At 35.3% G+C, this 21,304-nt stretch overlaps 3 protein-coding genes across 9 annotated transcripts; 1 reads left to right on the top strand and 2 right to left on the bottom strand.

The window, feature by feature from the left end:
• The first annotated feature begins 795 nt into the window (after positions 1 to 795).
• On the top strand, positions 796 to 5,314 carry LOC124191580 (SH3 domain-containing kinase-binding protein 1-like). Of its 3 annotated transcripts, XM_046584881.1 has the most exons (9): positions 796 to 945; positions 1,019 to 1,131; positions 1,270 to 1,436; positions 1,974 to 2,025; positions 2,481 to 2,617; positions 2,697 to 2,969; positions 3,092 to 3,368; positions 3,444 to 3,559; positions 3,637 to 5,314. In XM_046584881.1, the coding sequence occupies exons 2-9, from the start codon at positions 1,128 to 1,130 to the stop codon at positions 4,549 to 4,551; spliced, it is 1,941 nt and encodes a 646-aa protein (XP_046440837.1). In that variant the 5' UTR covers positions 796 to 945; positions 1,019 to 1,127; the 3' UTR covers positions 4,552 to 5,314. The 3 variants fall into 3 exon arrangements, with proteins under 3 accessions (XP_046440837.1, XP_046440838.1, XP_046440839.1); XM_046584882.1 differs by having other exon boundaries at positions 796 to 1,131; positions 3,447 to 3,559; XM_046584883.1 differs by lacking the exon at positions 1,019 to 1,131 and having other exon boundaries at positions 798 to 945.
• Positions 5,315 to 5,558: 244 nt separating this feature from the next.
• LOC124191578 (nuclear factor NF-kappa-B p105 subunit-like) lies at positions 5,559 to 19,739 on the bottom strand. Of its 5 annotated transcripts, none has more exons than XM_046584875.1 (19): positions 19,566 to 19,739; positions 19,349 to 19,507; positions 19,102 to 19,277; positions 16,854 to 17,029; positions 16,668 to 16,782; positions 16,532 to 16,573; positions 12,451 to 12,547; positions 11,400 to 11,504; positions 11,221 to 11,332; positions 8,566 to 8,690; positions 7,542 to 7,768; positions 7,329 to 7,454; positions 7,226 to 7,251; positions 6,833 to 7,167; positions 6,590 to 6,759; positions 6,224 to 6,475; positions 5,978 to 6,152; positions 5,751 to 5,908; positions 5,559 to 5,678 (listed from the first exon to the last, which is right to left on the bottom strand). In XM_046584875.1, exons 2-19 carry the CDS (start codon positions 19,476 to 19,478, stop codon positions 5,583 to 5,585), a joined length of 2,643 nt encoding a protein of 880 aa, XP_046440831.1. In that variant the 5' UTR covers positions 19,479 to 19,507; positions 19,566 to 19,739; the 3' UTR covers positions 5,559 to 5,582. The 5 variants fall into 5 exon arrangements, with proteins under 5 accessions (XP_046440831.1, XP_046440833.1, XP_046440830.1 ...); XM_046584877.1 differs by having other exon boundaries at positions 19,353 to 19,507; XM_046584874.1 differs by having other exon boundaries at positions 19,349 to 19,479.
• On the bottom strand, positions 9,233 to 10,147 carry LOC124191582. Its single transcript, XM_046584884.1, has 3 exons — positions 9,946 to 10,147; positions 9,796 to 9,882; positions 9,233 to 9,724 (listed from the first exon to the last, which is right to left on the bottom strand). The coding sequence occupies exons 1-3, from the start codon at positions 10,007 to 10,009 to the stop codon at positions 9,279 to 9,281; spliced, it is 597 nt and encodes a 198-aa protein (XP_046440840.1). The 5' UTR covers positions 10,010 to 10,147; the 3' UTR covers positions 9,233 to 9,278.
• Positions 19,740 to 21,304: the final 1,565 nt, after the last annotated feature.

The following is a 21,304-nucleotide window of genomic DNA, read 5'->3' as shown; positions in this document are numbered from 1 at the left end:
GACGGCTTTTCACTTTTCAGTAGGGTTGGCGGCAGCAATGTGCCCTCACACGAGAGAAAATTAATCATAAGTTGTCACTCTTTTAGCTGTTTTCTCAATAACCTACCTACAAAATTCAATCGCCTTTTCACCATATGTAAATTGACCGATCCTTTGTCGAGGGTAGTCCATTCGTGCGCGTCATTATGGAGTTATAACCATTTATCGTTAAGGGCACTAGATGCCCGGGAGAAATGGCCGCCAGAGGGTACCATAAAATTTTTTATGCGCGCGCTTATCACGCTTATCTTGTGCCGCCGGGCAATCGGTGGTGTGAGGGTGAAAAGTGTTAAGAAAAAATGATATAAGAATGATTGATTTGGCGTTAAGAAAAAATGATATAGAGAAAATGCCATTTTACAAAAGTAACATTTTAAATTATTGTTTTCCGCAAAATTACACATAAATGGTCAAAATTAATTATAAGTGGTGGCCATGGCTGAAAATAAATGAAAAATGTCCACGGGAAAATTTTTCGAAAAAAAATGTGAATTTCGTAAAATGACAACGCATATGGCCTAGGTACAGGCAGCTGAGGGTGGGTGGGTGGCTCGATCAAAATTGACACCCAGAGTGAATCTATGCTCCGTGGCCGTTACTGAAGTAGGCTATGGTGTATCAACGCTTTAATGGCCATACTAAATACTAAGGCCAGCACCACCAATCAATCTACTATCATTTATTTAGCGGTAGATGGCACTAGCAACTCACCCTTTCCTATCTTCTCCTTTAATTAAATGAAAATATCTTATAAAGTTGTATATTCCATTGGGAACATTTTGCGTAGGCCTAGTCGAAGTCGCAATTTAAAATTATAATGATATTTTGTTTTGTTTGTTTTTTCCATTGAAATAACCCATTAAGACATTTTACCAAGACTGGATAGGGAAGGAGTCCCGTCCTCTAGTAAGAGTAGTCCTTGCGTATCCCTTGCTTCAAATAGTGAATTTATCCTATGTCAAATTGTCAATCCAACTAGGAAGAACGAGGAATTTCTTAAATCTAGCTTTCATATTTTCGCCCCATTTTACAATTACATTATACAATTTATTTGGAAAGTATTTTACTTGCGGGTTTTTTTCTGTTTCATGGGTATGTAACAAGAAATATTTAAAAGGAATTTGATTTTTTATAATGTTTTGCTATTATATATTTATAAAATTATAGCCCTACTAAATTATGAAATTAATGTTTTGCCTTTTTTATCCTGAAACTTATTCCCCTTTTTAGAAGTACTGGTTCTCTTTGATTATGATGGTCAAGCAGAAGATGAACTTACAATAAGAAAAGGAGATGTAATTGTTGATGTGAAGAAGCTTGATGGAGGTTGGTGGCATGGAAAACTTAAAACGCTTAAAGGGTCCATCCAAGGACTATTCCCAGATAATTTTGTTATGGTATTATTGATATATTTATGTTTACTTGAATAATTTTGTAAATAGTATGCTAAAGAAAAATAGTTTTTTCTTGGAATTCTAATGAAACGTCAACACCTATACAGTTACATTTTTGTTTGCTATCAATGAATTTCTTGTTATTTAGATTATTTCTTACAACAAAAAGTCCGTAACATGAATTAGCAAGTACTCTTTTCATTGAAGTAATATTTACCCTTAAAATTCTTTTAAAAATTTAAAAAAGTTTGTTATTAAAATTTGTGTGTGTTTGAATTCAATTCATTCAATTAAATATGTATTTTCTGTTTTTATTGTTAAACATGAACTTGATTTTTTTCATATTATTAGTTAGAAAACAATTTAAGTAAAGTTAGATTGTTGCAATTATATGTAATAACATTGCCCATAATTTAACCTGCTACATAGTAGTTATTGATAACAGAAGGAATATATGCTTATGATAAGAAAATATGTGAGATAGAGCTTTTCCCTTGTGCCTCACTGAGTAATGTACATTTTTCTGTTATTATTATCTAGGTGGTGACTGAAGCAGAAATGAATCATCCCTCTTCTGTTGTTGTTCGCTCAGGTAAAGTGTTAACTTTATATAATTTTTTTTTTCTTTTCTAAATTTTAACCCTAAATAGGGGAGACCGGGGCTATGTGGGACATGGGGCTACATGGGACATCGCAGTTTTGAGCATGTTCCCGTAATTTTTTTTAAATAATTTTTTTACCCAACATGGGGCATGGTTAATGCTCAAATATAGTAAAAAAATTATTTAAAAAAAATTACGGGAACATGCTCAAAACTGCGATGTCCCATGTAGCCCCATGTCCCACATAGCCCCGGTCTCCTACTATTAAATAGTGATTAACTTCTGAAAATTTTTCCCCCTTCTGGAAGTAATGTTCTGGTTCTTTTTGTGTTGAATGGGTTTGAACAAATATTGTTGTACATACACTATTTTATTATACTATACCTATATCCTTGAAACATGTATAACATGACCATTGATTGATGAAATCCACCTATTTTCCCAGAAAAAGGAAGAAAGTGTCGTGCTTTGTTTAGCTATGCCCCCTCACATGAAGATGAATTGGAGCTTACTGTTGGAGATGAAATTCATTTTCTTGGAGAGGTTGAAGAAGGTTGGTGGAGAGGAAAATTGGGAGGGAAGGTAAAAATATTTTAAATAACAGAAATGTGTGTTAGATGCTGTACCACATTTTGATTATTATTTTACTGTTACATTATAGATTGGAGTTTTTCCTTCTAATTTTGTGATCATTGAAGATCCTGCTCCAAGTGCTGTCACCCAAGTGAAAGGATTGCCCACCAATCCACCATCTGTTTCATCTGATGTTGCTCCAGAACTACCCCCTAAACCTCTCAAAGAAACTGCACGAGTTCTTTTCCCATATTCTGCTCTGCAGCCTGATGAGCTTGAACTTAGAGAAGGGGATTTGGTTATTATCCATAGCAAAGATTGTGAGGACAAAGGATGGTGGAAAGGAGAAGTTAACAACAAAGTACAGCTCATCTTTCATTTATAATATTGCATTCCTTTTACCTTATATTTTATATGGTAGTTTGTATGTACTTGTATAGAAATACTTCACGCACATTTTTTTTTTTTGTTGTTGTTGTTTAGATTGGCGTCTTTCCTGATAATTTTGTTGAAGTAATTCCGCATAATTCTACCAGTAGTGCATTTGCCAAGTCCTTGCACCCAGCATCAAACATTTCACCTTCCTCTTGCACAAATAAAGCACCACAACTAAGAAGTGGTGTTCTGAAGAATGAATCTGGTAGTCTTTCTTTGGCCAACACTCTTGCTTCAGATCCCTTTGGTATGTATGCAGGAGTGACTGGAAATATTGTGGAGAATCCCAATTCTCTGAGTGATGAACAAAAGTTGAAACAAGTTGGTAAGTTATTTAAGAAATAGTGTAATTTTAGAAAAGAAGGATTCAAATAGTTTAATCTTTTTTGTTTATGTGAAGAAGCTGATATTTTGAATGTAATAACCCCAACGGAATCACTCTCTCATATCACAACATCTAGAGCACGTCCAACCAAGAGCCGTAGGCCGCCATCAGCTTTATTTCTAAAGGATTCTGTGAGTTAAAAGATACGCAGTGTGCTCTAAATTTGTTATAAATGTCTCCTCGTTTTTTTTGTTGTTTTTTTCTGAAGGAAAATTGTGATTCAAATGGAGGCTTTCCTGTACCTTCAACTGCGGTTGGTGGTTTGAGTGTACACCCAGAAGAATTGGGGCAAAACAGGCTGTTGTCACCTGTTGAGCTGCAGCAACAGCGCCCGAAAACAACGATACGGAATTCATCTATAAAACCACCTTGGATGGAAGAACTAAAACGGAATCAGGAGAAGAAAGAGAAAGGTTCATTTACTACGACCAGTAGTAACACCCTCGAAAAACCTGCTGTTCCTCCAGTTAAACCCATCATAATTGCAAAATCTGTTAACACTTCTACAGATGTTCCACAGTCTGAAGGGCATTCGTTTACCCGTGCTGGTAACGAGCCAGTCTCCCACAAAGTGGGGCAAAAGAATGCTATAGCAAAGATTGAGCCGTCTTCGTCCTCAATAATAGCTTCAGTAAGTCCCGAAATTCCACCTCCAAAATCATTAGTGAATACTTCCGGGGCACCAACTTTGGCAAACGTACCACTTATTGAAAAACCTCCTTTTGCTGTTCCAACCGTTGTTGATGAAAAAAGTGCGATGCTGGGAACAGGAACGTCGATGTCATTGAAAGGATCGCCAGAAGCTGGCTTAAATAGCCTTAATATCGAGGAATTCACAAAACAAAAATTATTGTCAACTTTTCCTTCCAATGACACAAAACAATCTGTTGGTTTGCCAAATCACCTTCCAGTCAGCCTCAATGAAGAAGCACAATTAAGCAATTCAGAAGATACAGTTCAGCATGAATTACAAACCCTTCGTCTTCGTGTAGCTTCCTTGGAGACCACCGTTCAAAATCTTCAAATGGAGCTTATGCAGTTAAAGAATTCATCTGCTGACGAACATAGGTGTAGGTGCTTGAAAAAAAAGAACAGCAATGAAGCTTCTTTGGTTCACATTTAAAGTGAAATGGCTAATTTAATTTTAATCATTACTTCTTTTATATAAATTCGAAATGTGTATCGTGATGTAGTGTTTAGCATTATAATAATTAATCGACTCTAATTTTATCACTATTATACTCTACTTTAGTAGACATTCCAACCCTCAGTCAGCATTAGTCAGGTAAGTTAAATGAACTTTCGGCATTGAGATACCTCTTCTTGAAGTGTAACTTAGTTTTTCTAAAGAGTATCGGTAGCCTACGCACACACAACTGATCAAAAGCTACAATAAGCGCCTTTTTTTTTCTTGGCGAACAACTATCGAGCCAATAGATCTCCGTTCTTCCGAAAGAAAACTAATTTGCACTTTGTATTCATTTCACCGCCGAGAAGCTGGAATGAAATCTTAACATTTGCAAGAAGCCGTATATCTCGTAATTTCAAGTCGCAATTTTTTAAATCCTTACAAGTACTAAGATTTCATAAATTAAATTGTAGTGGTGCTATCATGGTTGAGCGTACTTAATTCTTGAAATTGCGCAAATGTAAGCTTTCCAGTGTATTACATGAACTCCTGATCTTGCCCATTTTCATATTTTAATAACAAAATATTTAAGTACTTTCCGTGCCTTAAAAATTTTGTAATTCTATTCATCGAAATGTGTAACATACTCGTTATTATCTTCATTTTGAAAACTACAACACGATTAAAATAACGATTACCAGTTTACCACAATTTAATATAATCATGAAGAAGCCAACAATACACAGTCGACAAGTTATTTATTTACGATTTATTTTCCAACACCTTATCTATAAAATATTTGAAAAATTTAACTAATTTGGTCTCACCGACGATATTTCATGTTATATATCATCTCAAAACAAAACAAACAAATTACGCAGTTTCCCAAAACAATAACAGATTAAACGCATATTATATAATCTTAATTGTTACCCGATGGATATAAGAAATACAGCTACAGCGCTGTTTCAAAGAAGTGAACAATTTAGTCCATTTTTTTAAACTAGCCAATACTTAATTGGTTTTTAAGTTGCCAAATAATTTTCAAGCAGCGTCGCAGCATCTGTGAATTTGAGGAAATGCAGTTTTTCCAATACGACCTGAGTCGACACTTCCCAAAGCTATAAATTCAAGAAAGAAAAATCATATGAGTTACAAATAGATAACTAGGAATTTTAAGCTCTATCATTTACATCCATATTTGATAGCAAATACGTGGTTGGACTTTGCTGCTTGTCCAAAACGGTTCGCATGCTCAATAAGAGATCCAGACTATCGGCCAACTGTTCCCATTCTTTGTTGGGAGAATCTAATATGTTAGCCAAGTCACTGATGATACGTTTGTCCAGCTCTGAAAAATGTGTGTTATTCATATTATAAAATGATGATGTGTATATATTGTAGTGAATTGGTAAATTACCTTTCGGCAACTCTTTGCTAGTCATCAAATCGATGCCCGAGTCCAAAACTCTACTATTTGAAGTAGCGTCTGATGCGGTACTTTTCCGCTCATCTTCATCCATCACCAAAAAATTAGTTTCGCAGGGAGCCAAGCTCGTTGACGAGTGCGTACCATCACGTAACACTTTAGCTATCTAAAAATCAAGTTATTAAGTTTAAAGTCAATAAATTAATCTTGATATTTTTTCCTCATTGATTGTTATACCGTTAAATTGCACTGTGCCAAATCTAAGGAACTTTGTCCTTTTTCAACACTACCATCTCCCAACAAGTGTTCGGGGTCATTTTCGTCACATTCTTCATTTTCCGACGATGCGGAAGAATTCACGTAGTTAAGAATTGAGGGATCCGCCCCGCTCTTTATTAATAAACTACAGATTTGATCAAGTTCGTCCAACACAGCCAGATGTAAAGCAGTCATTCCATCATAGCTTTGCATATTCACATTCAAAGATGTCTAAATTTAAATAAAAAACAAGGCCATAAAATTATTGCTTGAATATAAACTAATTAAGGTATAAAACAATAAGCCATGTAATTTAAGTACATGGCAGAGTACGGTAATACATACACAGCTCAGCAATAACGCCACCATCTCTTCCGATTGCTTTTTAACGGCAATGTGTAAAACTGATCTCCCGCGCTTTGTTTCATGACAGTTGACATCAGCTCCTTTGGCAAGTAGCAATTCTACGCTTTTCACGTTCATTGCGTTAACCGCAATGTGTAAAGGAGTAAGACCTAAATAATTCAACGATAATTTGGTAGCCTACTTCACCAAAGCCGCAATCAATTATTTTTAATTTATGCTTACCAGCGTAATTTATCGTATTCAACTTCAGAGCATGGGCTGGCTTCCAATTGGAAGTATTTAAAAGTAGTTGAAGACAGTCAATGAGATGTTTGTCCATTGCAGCAAGATGAATTGGGGTATTTCCGTTAGCATCCACCAATCCAGGGTTTGCTCCGCTTTGCAAAAGCAAAGCTGTAGCCTCGGTTTGGTTTTTAAGAACAGAAATGTGTAATGGTGTCAGATTTGCATTATTTTGAGCGTTGATGAAATTCAGTTCTGTGTTATGAAAGGAAGCCGCATGCAGTATAGCGCGCACAACATCGGTTTGATTGTGAATAAGAGCGTCGTGGAGTGCACTACAAAAATTGTCCAGTTAAACTCACTTATAAGTAATTTTAGCGAAAATTGGCTTACTTGTCTCCATCTTCACTTTGCATTGCCTGAAGAAGAAGAAAAAAAAAGAAACAATACAAATAAATACAAAGTTGATTTTAAAAAGGAATTCTAATGGGCATACCATAAGATGTCGCATACGAGTCAAAATATGACTCAAATCACCCGTCGTGGCGTACCAGCGAATCGCCCGGGCCATGTTCATTGAATAAGCAGACATTAATTTGGATGTTGTAACTGGTGATGAAACCTGCAATGCATAATAGATTGATGATATGTAACAAATGCACCACTTTTCAAAAAATAACACAAAATAAGTGTTCAGAAAAACTCTTACTAATTGGTTAATCTTATGGGGCTTCAAATCACTGAAAGGAGACTTCTTTGGTGATATCTTCATATGTTTTAGTTGTGGAGTAAGTGCATCGATAGTTGATCCAGAAGCATCTGAGCCATAAGTGTCAAAATTAAAAAATTCTTCAAAAATGTTCCAATCAGCCTGTCCAATATCTTTGACTATATTCGGTGATGTCGACGGCCTATCTGGGTATGGTCGCTTTGCACCTAAAGAAGTAGGAACAATTGAGTGAGGCTGAAAAGAAATGACGCAAACAGCAAATTTATGGTATGTTTCAAAGTCCTTTTAGTGGGCTAACTGCTAACCCAATGTAAGCAAACCCCAATAAACAAATATTGAAAAAGAATTGGCACATTTCTTGAAATCAAAGAAGATTTCAGCAGATTTCAGTGCTATTGTGCTTGGCAGGAACGTTCAAATAGTCAATTTCTATTTGAAACCCTTAATATAACATCTGTTATGCCGGAAAATGGACAAGGAGAGTGAGAGTGACGGGAGTGTCCTTAATGAACGGAATCAGGGTCAGGAAGCACAGCGTAACTGAAGCGTTTGGGAGAAAAAAGCGTCGAGAAGACAAATGGAGCAGGAGCAGGGAGCAGCGAAGGGATTTAAGGGGCAGAGGGACAAGTATTAAAGGAAGAAGAGTATATTAGTCGCGGCGGATGTTGGGGAAGAAGGGGAACCCAACCGAGGAATCTAATCTTTGGATACGTGAAAAGGTATTTTCTATTTTGTCGCCGTTTGCTGCAGAGGTGTGCCTGGTGACGTTGATGTTTGGGGTGAAATCGGGATGCAGATGAGGATTGGTAGTTTGACGCTTGTGTCGTGTAACACATCGTTGGGACATGTCACAAAATTTTAATATTGATTGCAAACTTACTTTATTACTCCTTTTTTTAGAGTACAGGAGAGTAAAGGAATGAGAGACAGGTTATCAGGTATTTTCGGCATGGTATTTTGATTGAATGATTGAGCTAAAAATACAAAATATAGCCGTGTTTACCAACTCTCTCTCTTGGAGTATAGGTGAAAGATTTGGCTTCACTGGTAGATTGATTGCTGGGCCGATATAACTGGAACTGAACAGTCACATCTGATTGAATATTCGGATCTTGATAAGCGGGAGTCCTTAAAGTAGAAAAATATTTACAATCAAAATATAAGTAAACCATTATAGGGCTGTTCGACATCTTTTTTAACATTTGTTGCCATCGTGGCAACGCAGCAACTCATGTATTTTTTGTCTGCTACGAGTGAATTGTGTAGTTCTGCGAAATATGAATTTTTTGAAAAATAGTGATAGAAAAGGGGGTTGTTTTGAAGTTGTGATGTGTTTTCTTTATATATTAGTTCGTTATAGTGTTAGTGTTTAACTATGTCACTGTCTAATTATGCCAGTTGACTTAGTATTGAGGCCAAAACACGTTATTTGGGAAAGTTACAAATCGTTTTACCGTACTTACCGGTCGTTCCTAGTAACAGTCAAGTTCAGAGAACAGCACTTTCCAATATAACCAATCAGTAGTGAGTGAAAAAATACAATTTGTGTACCTTCCTTTGTAAAAAAGAAAATCTCCATTTGTGAAAATGTTGTGTTTGTTTAAATTATTACGAAGAAAATGGTAAGCTGTTTGTGCCCCTGTTAACCAAGGTTAATACATCAAGTATTGTTTTGAAAATTTGTGGTTTATTATGACAATTATTCACCTAAACACACTACAGTAAGGGTACAACAGATGAACACGAATTGTAAAGAGCGCAACAGACCATAACAATTTTATCAATTATTGCTGAATCTTCACCCTTCGAAACAGAAAGTGTTGCACGATGAAGAGGACCTTCTAAAATAGTGAATCTTTGTTTTGTGGCTCCTATAACTCTCTCAACATGTATACGAATCCTTGCTAGGCCTCTAAAGTACTCAACTTCAACATTTGACAACTGTGTTTGCTTTCCAAGGAACGAAGGCACAGCAAGATTTGCATTCCGTAAAGTAACAGCCTCATGAACTGTAAATCCCCTATCAGCCATAACTAAATCACCTTGTATCAAATTGTTCAAAAAACCGGAATCCTCAACTTCAGTTGCAGTTTCAACATCTATCAATGGAGGTGTATCAGCCTTGTCAAAAGCAACATTGTTACGTACTTGATGATCACCATCTGTAATGAGTTCATTCATTAAAACAACATATAGGAATGTTTTTTTACACATGAAATGAATAATGCAATACCTAGAAATTGTTTCGTCTTATTTGATCCAACATTTATAGAGGGTGCCCAATCAACATGTTTTTTGTGGAATTCTCCACTCGGCTTTCCTGTAAGCATTTCACAAATTGTAAGATAATAATCAATAATTGTTAATATTAACCTACAAATACCTGTAACAAAGTGATCCGAACACACATAGAGATTTTTCAAGTTGGTGTCGATGATGTAATTCATTCTCCACAACCACAATTTTGTGATTGTTTTAATCTGAATACCAAACTTTCATATTTCACAGAATAAACAAGTCACTCGTAGCAGACAAAAAATACATGAGTTGCTGCGTTGCCACGATGGCAACAAATGTTAAAAAAGATGTCGAACAGCCCTATATAGGAATCTTAACTGGTTAAATATATCATTTGTCATGAAATGCTGTAGTACAAACTACGACCTGTTGGACTATAAATCTATAATGCGCTATAATTCAAATTTATGACATTCATGACTATATATGTATTCGTGGCTATTGCCAGCGTATCCTGGCAAATTTTAGAAGTCTACCATGCCAGCGTAGCCTGGCAAATTTTAGAAGTCTACCATTTTTTTTCATATACAACTTTTTGCATGGATATGTAAAGGAATGAAAAAAAATTTCCAAACAACGTACAATGAAAGTTTTTAACATCACAAATATGTTGATTTATTACATAGGCCTACGTATATGCAAATTAGTTAGTTAAACGTCGAAGTCGGATAACTTATAAAGATATTTTAATCTTATTTCAACGAAAGATTTTCCTATCCATCTTTTTTCATTTTGGTTTTGAAACAATTTTTTTTTCTTGGCTAGGGGGCCGTTCACATATGACGTCACGGACTTTTTGACGATTTTACACCCCCCCTCCCCCCTTCGTCACAATTCATCACAGTAGGTATACCCCCCCTCTAATATGACGTCACAAAGTCAGATACCCCCCTCCCTTTTTAAAAATTGTTTAAGCCGCTAAAAATTCTTTATTTTCTGTATTTTCTGTAGTTTTTAATATAGAACACAATGTTGTTCATTATTTTCTTAATTGGTCAAGCAAACGAGGTGCTGACAATCACTTTGCTCTAGCGATCCAGAAAAACTAAAAGAAATTTATGTAGTTGCCAACATATCCCACTTGGTGGCGCTTGTGTAGTGCCTTGTGACGTCCCACTGTGAATACCCCCCCTACCCCCCCTCGTCACAATTCGTCATACAAGGTGCACCCCCCTCCCCCCCCTCGGCCCGTGACGTCATATGTGAACGGCCCCTAGAATGTGGGACAATTTTTTTACATGCTAATCGCATTTTGCTAATGAAAACATTATCAACATAGCTGGTAGTTTGACTAAAAAAAAAGTTAAAGGCCTACCATAAAAAAAAAAGATGGCTAGCCTACACAATTTCCTTAACTTACTTGAATGCGATAGCAAATTGATGATGCACATCCAATTCAGAAAAGTCGGCAAATGCATGCCAGATTTCTTGCTCATTTTCATCTGTCTCGAAGAAACGAATTTTTATGTCCTCTGTAATAAAATTTTGAATTGGATGGTGGATGGAAAATGTTTCATGAAATTAATCTAATTATCTTACTTTTATTGACTTTCTCGACGAAGATGAAAATCTCTTCCTGTCCCGTACAACAACCACAGACCTTATCTATTCGAACAATGCGTAAGTCTCCAGCATGAGTGCTTTCTAGATTGATTGAAAAATACGGTAAGATTAGGTTAGCAGAGTATTGCTGCGTTTGTAAAGTAGTTTTTCGAAATTTTAAATTCAGTTTAACTTAAATTGACAAAATCTGAATTCGCGGGTCACTCGAATTAAATTTTAGAAGGTGAATATTCATTGCGGCTATTGCGGATGATATTTGTTTTATGTATTATATGTTAATGCTGATTTCTGTAAAATTTTTGTATAAAATCACATACTCACAATTCACATCACAAGTATTCAATTAAAAAAATTGCCATTTAAAATACTTTTAAATCGTTTAAAGAAGCCGCACAAACAAACTAACAATTTTATGGGAGCCTTATATTAAATTTCGGTTTTTTGTGCTTTTATTCTTTAAATTATGATTAATTAGTAATTTATTTTTCTGTACTATTTAACAATAAAAATTTTTGTGGATTGCGTTAAGATCCTCATCTTAACATATAAATTGATTCAAATCGATCAAAATTTAATTATTTTTTGGCCTTGAATGAAATAAATTTTTTTCAAAAAAATTTCCATTCCAAAATGCGGTTTCACACGTTGATTGTCGATTGATTTGAGTCGATTCCTACGTTAAATTATTTAAAATGAATTGAATATTTTGTATTTTGAAGGTGACATTTTGTTTTCGCTGATTCTGATAATCGAAATAGTAAACAAAAAGTTTAATGAAGTCACCGATAATTAAAAGTAAAATTGAATAAAAATGAATAACGCTCAACCTACTCGGTTAATTTTGATTTTGCATTTGTATAGGGCTACCTACTTACCTAGTATTAAAAAACTACGTGCATCTAATAAAATACGAAATTTAGGACAACGAATTAGATTTCCCGTTGTCCTTTCACGCTTTGTTAACGCGGTAGTTTTAATTATCAACATTTTCCACTATAGCCTAATAAAGCTATCTTTTAGAACTTACTTAAATTGTGGATAGCTTGGGAATATTGAGGTGGGCAGATCTGTTCACGAAAACCGTTTTGTTCCACAAAGGCTTCAAACTTTAGTTTAACTGAGTGCCCGTACGAAAATGTCTCAGGCCTTCTCATATGAGTCTCCTATATGAGAACCGTATGAGTCCCAAAACATGGCTGATTTCTCATATGAGATGAGTCACTCAGTGAGTTATCATTAGATGAGAAATCATATGAGGATATGCAAATTAATTCATTCATCCTCCTCACATGAGTTATGTTTGATGAGAAATCATATGAGGATAGGAGTTTTCCTTATTTCATGAAATGCATGTGAGTTTTCATGTCATGAGAAATCATATGAGGATATGCGAATTTATTCATTCAACAACCTCACATGAGTTTTAGTTGATGAGATATCATATGAGAATAGGAGTTTTCCCTATTTCATGAAAAGCATGTGAGTTTTCATATCACGAGAAATCATATGAGGATATGCGAATTTATTCATTCATCCTTCTCATATGAGTTTTAGTTGATGAGATATCATATGAGGATAGGAGTTTTCCTTATTTCATGAAACGCATGTGAGTTTTCATATCATGAGAAATCATATGAGAATATGCGAATTTATTCATTCATCCTCCTCATATGAGTTATGTTTGATGAGAAATCATATGAGGATACGAGTTTTCCCTATTTCATGAAACGCATGTGAGTTTTCATATCACGAGAAATCATATGAGGATATGCGAATTTATTCATTCATCCTCCTCACATGAGTTTTAGTTGATGAGAAATCATGTGAGAGTAAGAGAACTTTGAAACTTCCTTATCTCATGGGAGTGCTTGTGGGTTCTCATTACATGAGAAATCATATGAGGATATGCGAATTTATTCATTCATCCTCCTCACATGAGTTATGGTTATGAGAAATCATATGAGGATAAGAGATTTTGACATCCTCGCTCTCCCATGAGAAAGCATAATATTTTATTTGCGTGTATGAAAAATTAGTGAGTCATCAGTACACATGAGATATCAGCGAGTTTTCAGTAATCCTGAGAAATCAACGTTTTTTCAGCTTACACGAGGATTTAGTGAGTTATCATTCCATTTGAAATTCAGTGAGTTTTTAGTAAACGTGAAAAACTAGTGCTGAGTTCTCAGTAAACAGGAGAAATCAGTGAGTTCACAGTAAATGGGAGAAATAAGTGAGTTCTCAGTAAATGTGAGAAATTAGTGGGTTTTCAGTAAAATAGAGAAATCAGTGAGTTGTCGGTACATCCAAAAATCATGCCATGGGATTATTTGTTCTCTAATTTGTTGTAGCATTTTTAACCGTTTAATAAATTAAATTATTCGCACTATTTTTACATATGATGATCCTAATATATGACTGAGTTAGTCGTGTGGGTTAAGCCACCAATTCTGGTTGTGAAAGACGAAGGTTCAAATCCGGGATAAGTTTATTATTTTCAGCATGCCGTACCAATGGTACGGCACAATATATATGGAAAATTTAACTGATGCAATAGTCGATGCATGGCTGCACCGAAACTTTCATGATTGAATTGAAGCTGCATCAGTATCGAACCTTAATACCCTCAACATTAACGTGATTGTCTAAATCGTTAACCATTATACAATGATGAGGTTATTAAAATTGTGAGTAGGAGACAATGGAACTTGAAGAGCGACAAAAGAGTCGTTAGTTCTCTGAATTCCTTAAAAGGCAATTTTAATTTTCTTGTTATCCTAATAATCATTCTTACAACAATTCATAACATATCTGTATCGCCTTGGTATGGCACGACGGCCACCTGGGTTCAAATCCAGATAAAAAAATTTCATTTTGCCAAAAAGCAACTTTTCCCAAGAGCCTATAACAAGAAAGCCATTTATGACGTCTGTGAGATGTCCAAATTATCTTCCCACGTGATAGATGAGGACGACAAGGACTTTAAATTTTCATCATTTTAACTGCTAATATTAATTTAGACAGTTTGAACCAAATACTGTTGAACAGTAAGAGCATATGGTGAAGTTGGTAGACCACTGAGATACCACTCTAAAGAACGTGGTATCGTGCCCACCGAGGAACGTGTTTTTTTTCTTTTTGCCGTCTTAAATTTTCCGAGAAATATTTTTTTCTAACCCAATGTGTATTAAATGTCATTTGAACCCGATTATTCATTTGAATCCGAATTTCCAGGATGCTCAGTGAATGCTATAAAGATATGCCAACCATATTGGGATAAGAGCAATATATTTCAAAAGAGTACTATTTTTCACGACAATAAACTGAAGTCCGATTAAGAAACTGCAGGAATTGGGAATTGAACCTTATCCTTCCGCATACAAATGCAACGCTCTACATGCACGCCACAACTTAAGTTCGATTCTTAATAAGGTCACATATTTTAATGTTTAAAATTTTATTTTTACAAAAAAATTTATGAGGGGGGTGGTATTTTTTTTCTAAATTTTTAAAAGTGAATCTTCTTTCTTGGCAACCATGCTTATGTCAGATGTCATATAAAAAGGGTAGATTTTTGTTCAGGAGGTTCACTTGTCGTTCAGGTGTTTGCAGTAAGCGGAGTGATCTCGATCCAGGTTTATTTTAAAATTTGTTATTTCATTGTTTAGTCTGTTGGTTTTCTTGTACTTTTAATGTAATTCCTGTATTTGAATGTTTTAAAACTTTATATTTTAAAAATTAAGAGGGGGCGTTATTTATGTTTCTATATTTTTAAAAGCAAATCTTCTTTCTTGGCAACTATGCTTATGTCAGATGGCATATAAACAGGGTCTAATTGTGTCAAGACGTTCTCTTTTGGTTAAGGTGTTTATTGCAGTTCGCTGTGTAATCTCGATCCAAGTTCTTTTCGTTTTTTTTTAGTCCGTTAGTTTTCTTTACGTTGTAGCCTGCATCGTTGTTTTGCAAGGGTATGTGGTTAATTTTTTAAAGTCTTTAAGTTAAATTTCGTATTGCTGCTAAAGTAATTTTGTTTTGTGATGACAGTACCCATTTATTTTTTACATGGTGTTTTCAAACATTTAGTGTCTTCTCTCTCTCTAGTGCCTTCGGTCGTTTTGTGTGTCTTGGCAATATTTTGTGAAATTTCATTTCATTTTGAATGCTCTAATGTAACTTTCGACACTTGTATTTTTTTGTATGGTAATTTAGATCAAATAAAGATATTGTTACATAACTTCTCAAATTCACGTTTTTTATTTTAAGAATCTGGTTTTCAATCATGTGGGATTGGAGAACCGAACCTTCAGACTTAAATATAGTATCCGCTCTGAAATCCGATGTGATACGCTTAAGCTATACTCGGATGTATAATTGTTTGCATTCTCTGACGACAGATTCTGAGTTGGATTACTCCAGTTTTTACGTAACACTAGTTTCGTACGATTCTTATTCTCAAATAATTCGCATGTGAGAAGCATGGTTTTGGAATTAATTTTCGCATGAATATAGCATAATTTCTCACATGGTATTCTCACAATTTCACGAGATTTAATAATTTTTTGCATATGAGTTTCTCACAATTTCATATGAGTTTAAATAATTTTTCTCATATGAGTTTCGCACAATTTCGTATGAAATTATACAATTTTTCGCATATGAGTTTCGCATTATTTCATATGAGTTTTCACAATTTTTTGCATATGAGTTTCTCATTATTTCACATGAGTTTTCACAATTTTTCGCATATTATGAGTTTCTCATTACTTCACATGAGTTTTCATGATTTTTCGCATATTATGAGTTTCTCATTACTTCACATGAGTTTTCATGATTTTTCGCATATTATGAGTTTCTCATTACTTCACATGAGTTTTCATGATTTTTCGCATATGCGAATCTTAAGTATTTTGCATACGATTCTCACACATAACTCACACAAATACTAGGGATGATTTCTCTATGATTTACGGCGTCCCAAAATCTCATACATTTCTCATATGAGTCCCGCATGAGTCTCATATCATTCTCAGTGCAAACTCATACGAGACTCATATGAGTCTCATATGATTTCGTATGCAATCTCATCATGAGAAATTTTCGTACGGGTGAAGATCCATTGTATTGGCTATCTTATCTGCTTCATCCTTCAACTATAAAAAATGACCAATGTTAAATAACTTTACTAATGCAACAACAAATAAGACTACTTAAAATAGACTATAATAATAATTGAAAATTCCATACCTGTTGCCGTTGGTTACGATTTATGGGTGCATTCCCCATTTCATTTATCAAACGCCTTAAAATTACCTCAGGGACTTGTTTTTTCAATGTGTGGATGATTATTAAACCGGAGAAACTTTAAAACAAAAATATTTAGAAATATTTATTATTACTATTCTTAACATTTTTATAGAGAATACATCATACGTTGCAGTCCATTCGTTTTTAGCAGAGACTACGATTTCTTGGTATTCTCCTTCGTTACCATTATCCTTATTGGAGTTTTCTTTCCCTCCAAGACGATGAGCATGTGGAACAGGTATTGAAGTGTTTGTAACAAATGTACAACGAATAATAGCTTCTCGATCTGGACAGCCTTCCAACTAAGGACAGTCATGTAGTGGTACTGACATTGATTTTTTTTTTTTACGAACACACACTTTAGCATGGAAACAAATGGCGGAAGCGCCAATGTTTCCATACTTTAAATCTACACTTTAAATCCATTGAATTTTATTGCATATTATAACGATAAACTAAATACGCCTTAATTATTACGTAATTAATACAGAAATACCACGCAGTTAAGTACACACTAAAATGGCAGATGCTAACTAGATATACGGTAACTAGAAAATAAGGATAATAATCATATTAATAATCACATCGCAGTTTTACCTATACCCGGGGCCATGGTCTATGAGGAGGTGGTACCGTCACCTTGTAGGATTTGGCCGTAAGGCCTCGTCACAGCTTTTTGAGGGGGTGTTTCAAAGTGAGATCCCCCGGGTGGGTGGAAGAGGGGGAGAAGGAAAGTTCGGACCGTCCAGTAAACGACATCAGTACAGCTACTGCCACCACGCGTAGTGTTACTGGACTAGTGTTCTGCACCCCAGAAAGGGTTTAAGCTTAGCTATTTTGAAGAAAAAAATTTTATCGATTGACGGCCAAACTGGAAGAGCGGACGGTTCCCAAGTTCGTAATATCAGGTTCGAATCTGGGGCTAGAAAGTTTTAATTTTTTATTTTCCGTTTTTTATTATTTTTTATACAGAATTGATAGAAGACCCAATTTTGTAAAAATGCGAGTTTAATCACATGTTATTGAACAAAATTCGAATGTTTTTCCTTTGCCCAGGACTTAGAAAAAAACTGTTCTTTTGCTTAGTCAAGTAACACTACGCATGGTGGCAGCAGCTGTACTGATGTCGTTTTCTGGACGGTCCGCACTTTCCTTCTCCCCCTCTTCCACCCACCCGGGGGATCTCACTTTGAAACACCCCCTCAAAAAGCTGTGACGAGGCCTTACGGCCAAATCCTACAAGGTGACGGTACCACCTCCTCATAGACATGCTAGGGCTCTTTCGGATCTGTTTCTTTTGCCGTTTTATCTGGCAACGCAGCATGGCGCCGTTCCTTTTTAGTGCGAGAACGGGGAGAAGAGGGAGAATGGGAGGGAGGAGGACGAATGAGGGGGAGGAGGGCGTACGAAAAAAAAGAGACCCACGTTTTCTCTTCTTCCCCATTCGTCCCATTCTCCCTCTTCTCGCGCTGAAAAGGAACGGCGCCATGCTGCGTTGCCAGATAAAACGGCCAAAGAAAACAGATCCGAAAAAGCCCTATAGGACAGCAGTTACATTAAACGCAATAGCGGGAATAGGGTCTTTGCATGAAATTTCGATTTGTTTAAAACATACCTGGTTAGAACCAGTTTTTTACGCTGATTCTCATGGTACTTTTTTAATATTTTTTAAATGAACCTAACTATGTGTATTTCTAATTCAAAGTTCAAATAAGCGCCTCCCATTTCAAAACGGGGTCACAGCCATTTTTTAGGGGCGGAGTTTTATGTCTGATGAATTTGTAGACGACGCTTACCAAAATCCCCCTTTTCGTATTTCGCCTTAAGGCCCTAAGGGCGAAAGAGGGTTGTAATCAGCCGTAGGCAGTACGAAAAGGGTGATTTTGGTGAATTTGGTGAGCGTCGTCTACAAATTCATCGGAAATTAGGCTCCACCCATGAAAATGGCTGAAAGCCCGTTTTGAAATGAGAGTTGCTTATTTGAACTTTGAATTAGAAATACAAATAGTTAGGTTCATTTTAAAATATTTAAAAAATACCATGAGAATCAGCGTAAAAAACTGATTCTAACCAGGTAAGTTTTAAACAAATCGAAATTTCATGCAAAGACCCTATTGCTTGGAAAGGATAAACTCTCCCTCTCTCTTTAAATAGCTATCTGAGTTACAAAGTGGAAAGTTGAAGAGCAACAGTTTTGAACGAGGTTTGGATTAATTTGATAATATAAATAATAATTTTATTATCTACCCATATATAAACCTACTTGAATGAAACCAAATAATTAAAATACAAACTCCCGTACAAACTTAAAATTTACAGGTTCCAAATTATGAATCATAGTCAATAGATATTTACATTAGCAAGTGAAACATACTTGAACGCGAATATTTTGTTTTTTGTTCCATTCCTTGCTTTCAGCCATAAGACATCCATGTGTTCCAGTCATTTCAGAGGCATAACGAAAACGAAACTTTCCCTGTGGTTGATTAAGTATAAATAAACATGGAGATGGTCTGCCTGGTCTGATAACAGTTGAACTGAGAGAATATTCTGTGTTAAAAAAAACAGGTTTTATACGACACCAATGCAAATTTCACATAAAAAAAAAAAATAATGATTACCCACGTAGGTACTGTTCGATGAGGTACACATCATAGGAAAGTTTCCTCTGAAGAAGCTTTGGCATATCTGAGGACTTGAGGAATGTGTTGATTCAGGTGAGTAAGGGCTGCTACCAATTGGGTGATGCATTCTTCATGATTTCAATTTTAATAATCATGCTTATTAAATAAGATTTGAATTTATGTTAAGGGGATATAAATGCACAATGAGACTAACCTTGAATACACGAAAGAATTCTCAAATGAAGTCAACGCAAACGAATTAGTAAAAATCTGAAAGTTATTTCGATTTGCGTGTAATATTAAAAACAGACAGTTTCAAACTGGAACCTTTCACTAAGTTACAAAGTTTTATAGGCAAATTGAGCACTGCTAGCGCAATCTTAAGCCTAAAACTTAATTTATAAGGGAAGGGGGATTCCCCTTATCACTCCCCTTATCCTTTTTCCTTATCGTCATTCCCCTTCCCCCCATTGAGTAAAGGAAAAGGGAAATTCCGCAACATGCGCTTACACTGCCTCTAGCGGATAAGGAAGTTTTCCGTCAAATATTGATCCCATTTATCCCTGAGGGTATATATATAGGGCTGTTTGACATCTTTTTTGACATTTGTTGCCATCGCGGCAACGCAGCATTTTAGTCAAGATGATGTCTGCTACAATAGATCGCCCTTGTTAACAGTGCTGATATTTTTCTACCACATTATATTTTTCTATTATACCTTTCGTTACGGCTTTTGGGTCCTTTCCCGCTACATGCATCTTGAGACAACGCTTTGTCTCAATTTTATTAGTGCTTTTTTAGATCCATCAAATGTTGTTAGATAAATTAATGTAAAGCTATAGTTTTAAATAATTTCCTAATAATACGGGAGCTAAAATCCGCCAATTTTTTAAATAAAATTGTTTTCAAAATATTTAGGGGAGCATGGGGTGATCTGGCGTTCGGGTTGGTTGGCTCAATTGTTTCTTGGTGGGTTAGAATTGCAATAAAATATTGACAAAAATAAGAAGACGTAGATGTTAGTAATGCACATATTAAATCAAAATTTCATTGTATTAAGACAATTAGTTTATGAATGAAAAGTAAAATACATTTTTTGTCTTGAAATTGGGTCGTCCTACCTTGACTTTCGAATCAAATATCGGCTTTCCCGATTATTTTAAAATCATGAAAAATTTGGAAAATATTCTATGTTATCTCCTCTTCAAGTCAGTTTAGTTTGTTTTATATTTACAAAAGTTTAAATAAGAGATATTCAATAATACACTAAGACCCCTTTGTTGAGGGCGCATTGGCCACACAACGTCAGGGCTATTTGGCTTACATAAAGTTGCATATGACTACAGTAAAATTATTTGTGTTCGACTTTTTTCGTGTTTTAGTGAACTTCTATACTTATTTACCCCTTCTTATTGATTTTCTGTTGGTGGGTTGCATTATTGTTTTTTTTTATTACTATAGGCCCACTCAGACTTGAGTGTTGCCTGCACTCATAAACTATACATGGATGTTATTACGACTAAAAGACAAATTTGAAGACATAAGTTTTGTAAATATAATAAATTTTTATATGTATAGGAGCAGGGGTTTACTTTTGCATTAATTTTCATCTTTTAATTTTACGAAGACGGATTTGAAAGATAGTTTGAGGGTATGACTGAATTTCAAGGCGGATAAGTAGGAAAGTGATAGTATGGTGGATATATTAAAACAATTTTTAAGACGGATAAATATTAAAAGATATGCGCTATTGCTAAGGGTTTCACTCTTCTCTTTTGTGATCTAATCACCGAGTTTCCTTGATGAAATTTAGAAGTGCTCTCCAGATGGCTAATGACGTTGCTACTGTTGTTAGTGGGGGTTGATAGTCCCTTATTTTTTTTCAAGCAAGCTTCTTTGAATGTTTTCCTTTGCGCTGTGAACAGGCAGCACGTGAAAAGGAAGTGCTCGATG

The sequence above is a fragment of the Daphnia pulex genome, chromosome 3 (assembly GCF_021134715.1).
Source record: "Daphnia pulex isolate KAP4 chromosome 3, ASM2113471v1".
Classification (NCBI taxonomy): Eukaryota; Metazoa; Arthropoda; class Branchiopoda; order Diplostraca; family Daphniidae; genus Daphnia; species Daphnia pulex.
The sequence above is the reverse complement of the archived record's forward strand: the minus strand, read 5'-3'. Positions and strand labels throughout refer to the sequence as shown.

Bases quoted from the DNA above. Each gene is read 5' to 3' on its own strand.
- LOC124191582 (XM_046584884.1), bottom strand. From the start codon at position 10,009: ATGAATTACATCATCGACACCAACTTGAAAAATCTCTATGTGTGTTCG. The intron at 9,883-9,945 runs GTATTTGTAGGT...AAATGCTTACAG, and splicing joins TTCGGATCACTTTGTTACAG to GAAAGCCGAGTGGAGAATTC. The intron at 9,725-9,795 runs GTATTGCATTAT...AACTCATTACAG, and splicing joins TAAGACGAAACAATTTCTAG to ATGGTGATCATCAAGTACGT.
- LOC124191580 (XM_046584881.1), top strand. The intron at 2,026-2,480 runs GTAAAGTGTTAA...CTATTTTCCCAG, and splicing joins TTCTGTTGTTGTTCGCTCAG to AAAAAGGAAGAAAGTGTCGT. The intron at 2,618-2,696 runs GTAAAAATATTT...GTTACATTATAG, and splicing joins GAGGAAAATTGGGAGGGAAG to ATTGGAGTTTTTCCTTCTAA.
- LOC124191578 (XM_046584875.1), bottom strand. From the start codon at position 19,478: ATGCATCACCCAATTGGTAGCAGCCCTTACTCACCTGAATCAACACAT. The intron at 6,153-6,223 runs GTATAACAATCA...CTTGATTTTTAG, and splicing joins TGGCACAGTGCAATTTAACG to ATAGCTAAAGTGTTACGTGA. The intron at 5,679-5,750 runs GTAAATGATAGA...TTGAATTTATAG, and splicing joins ATTTGCTATCAAATATGGAT to CTTTGGGAAGTGTCGACTCA.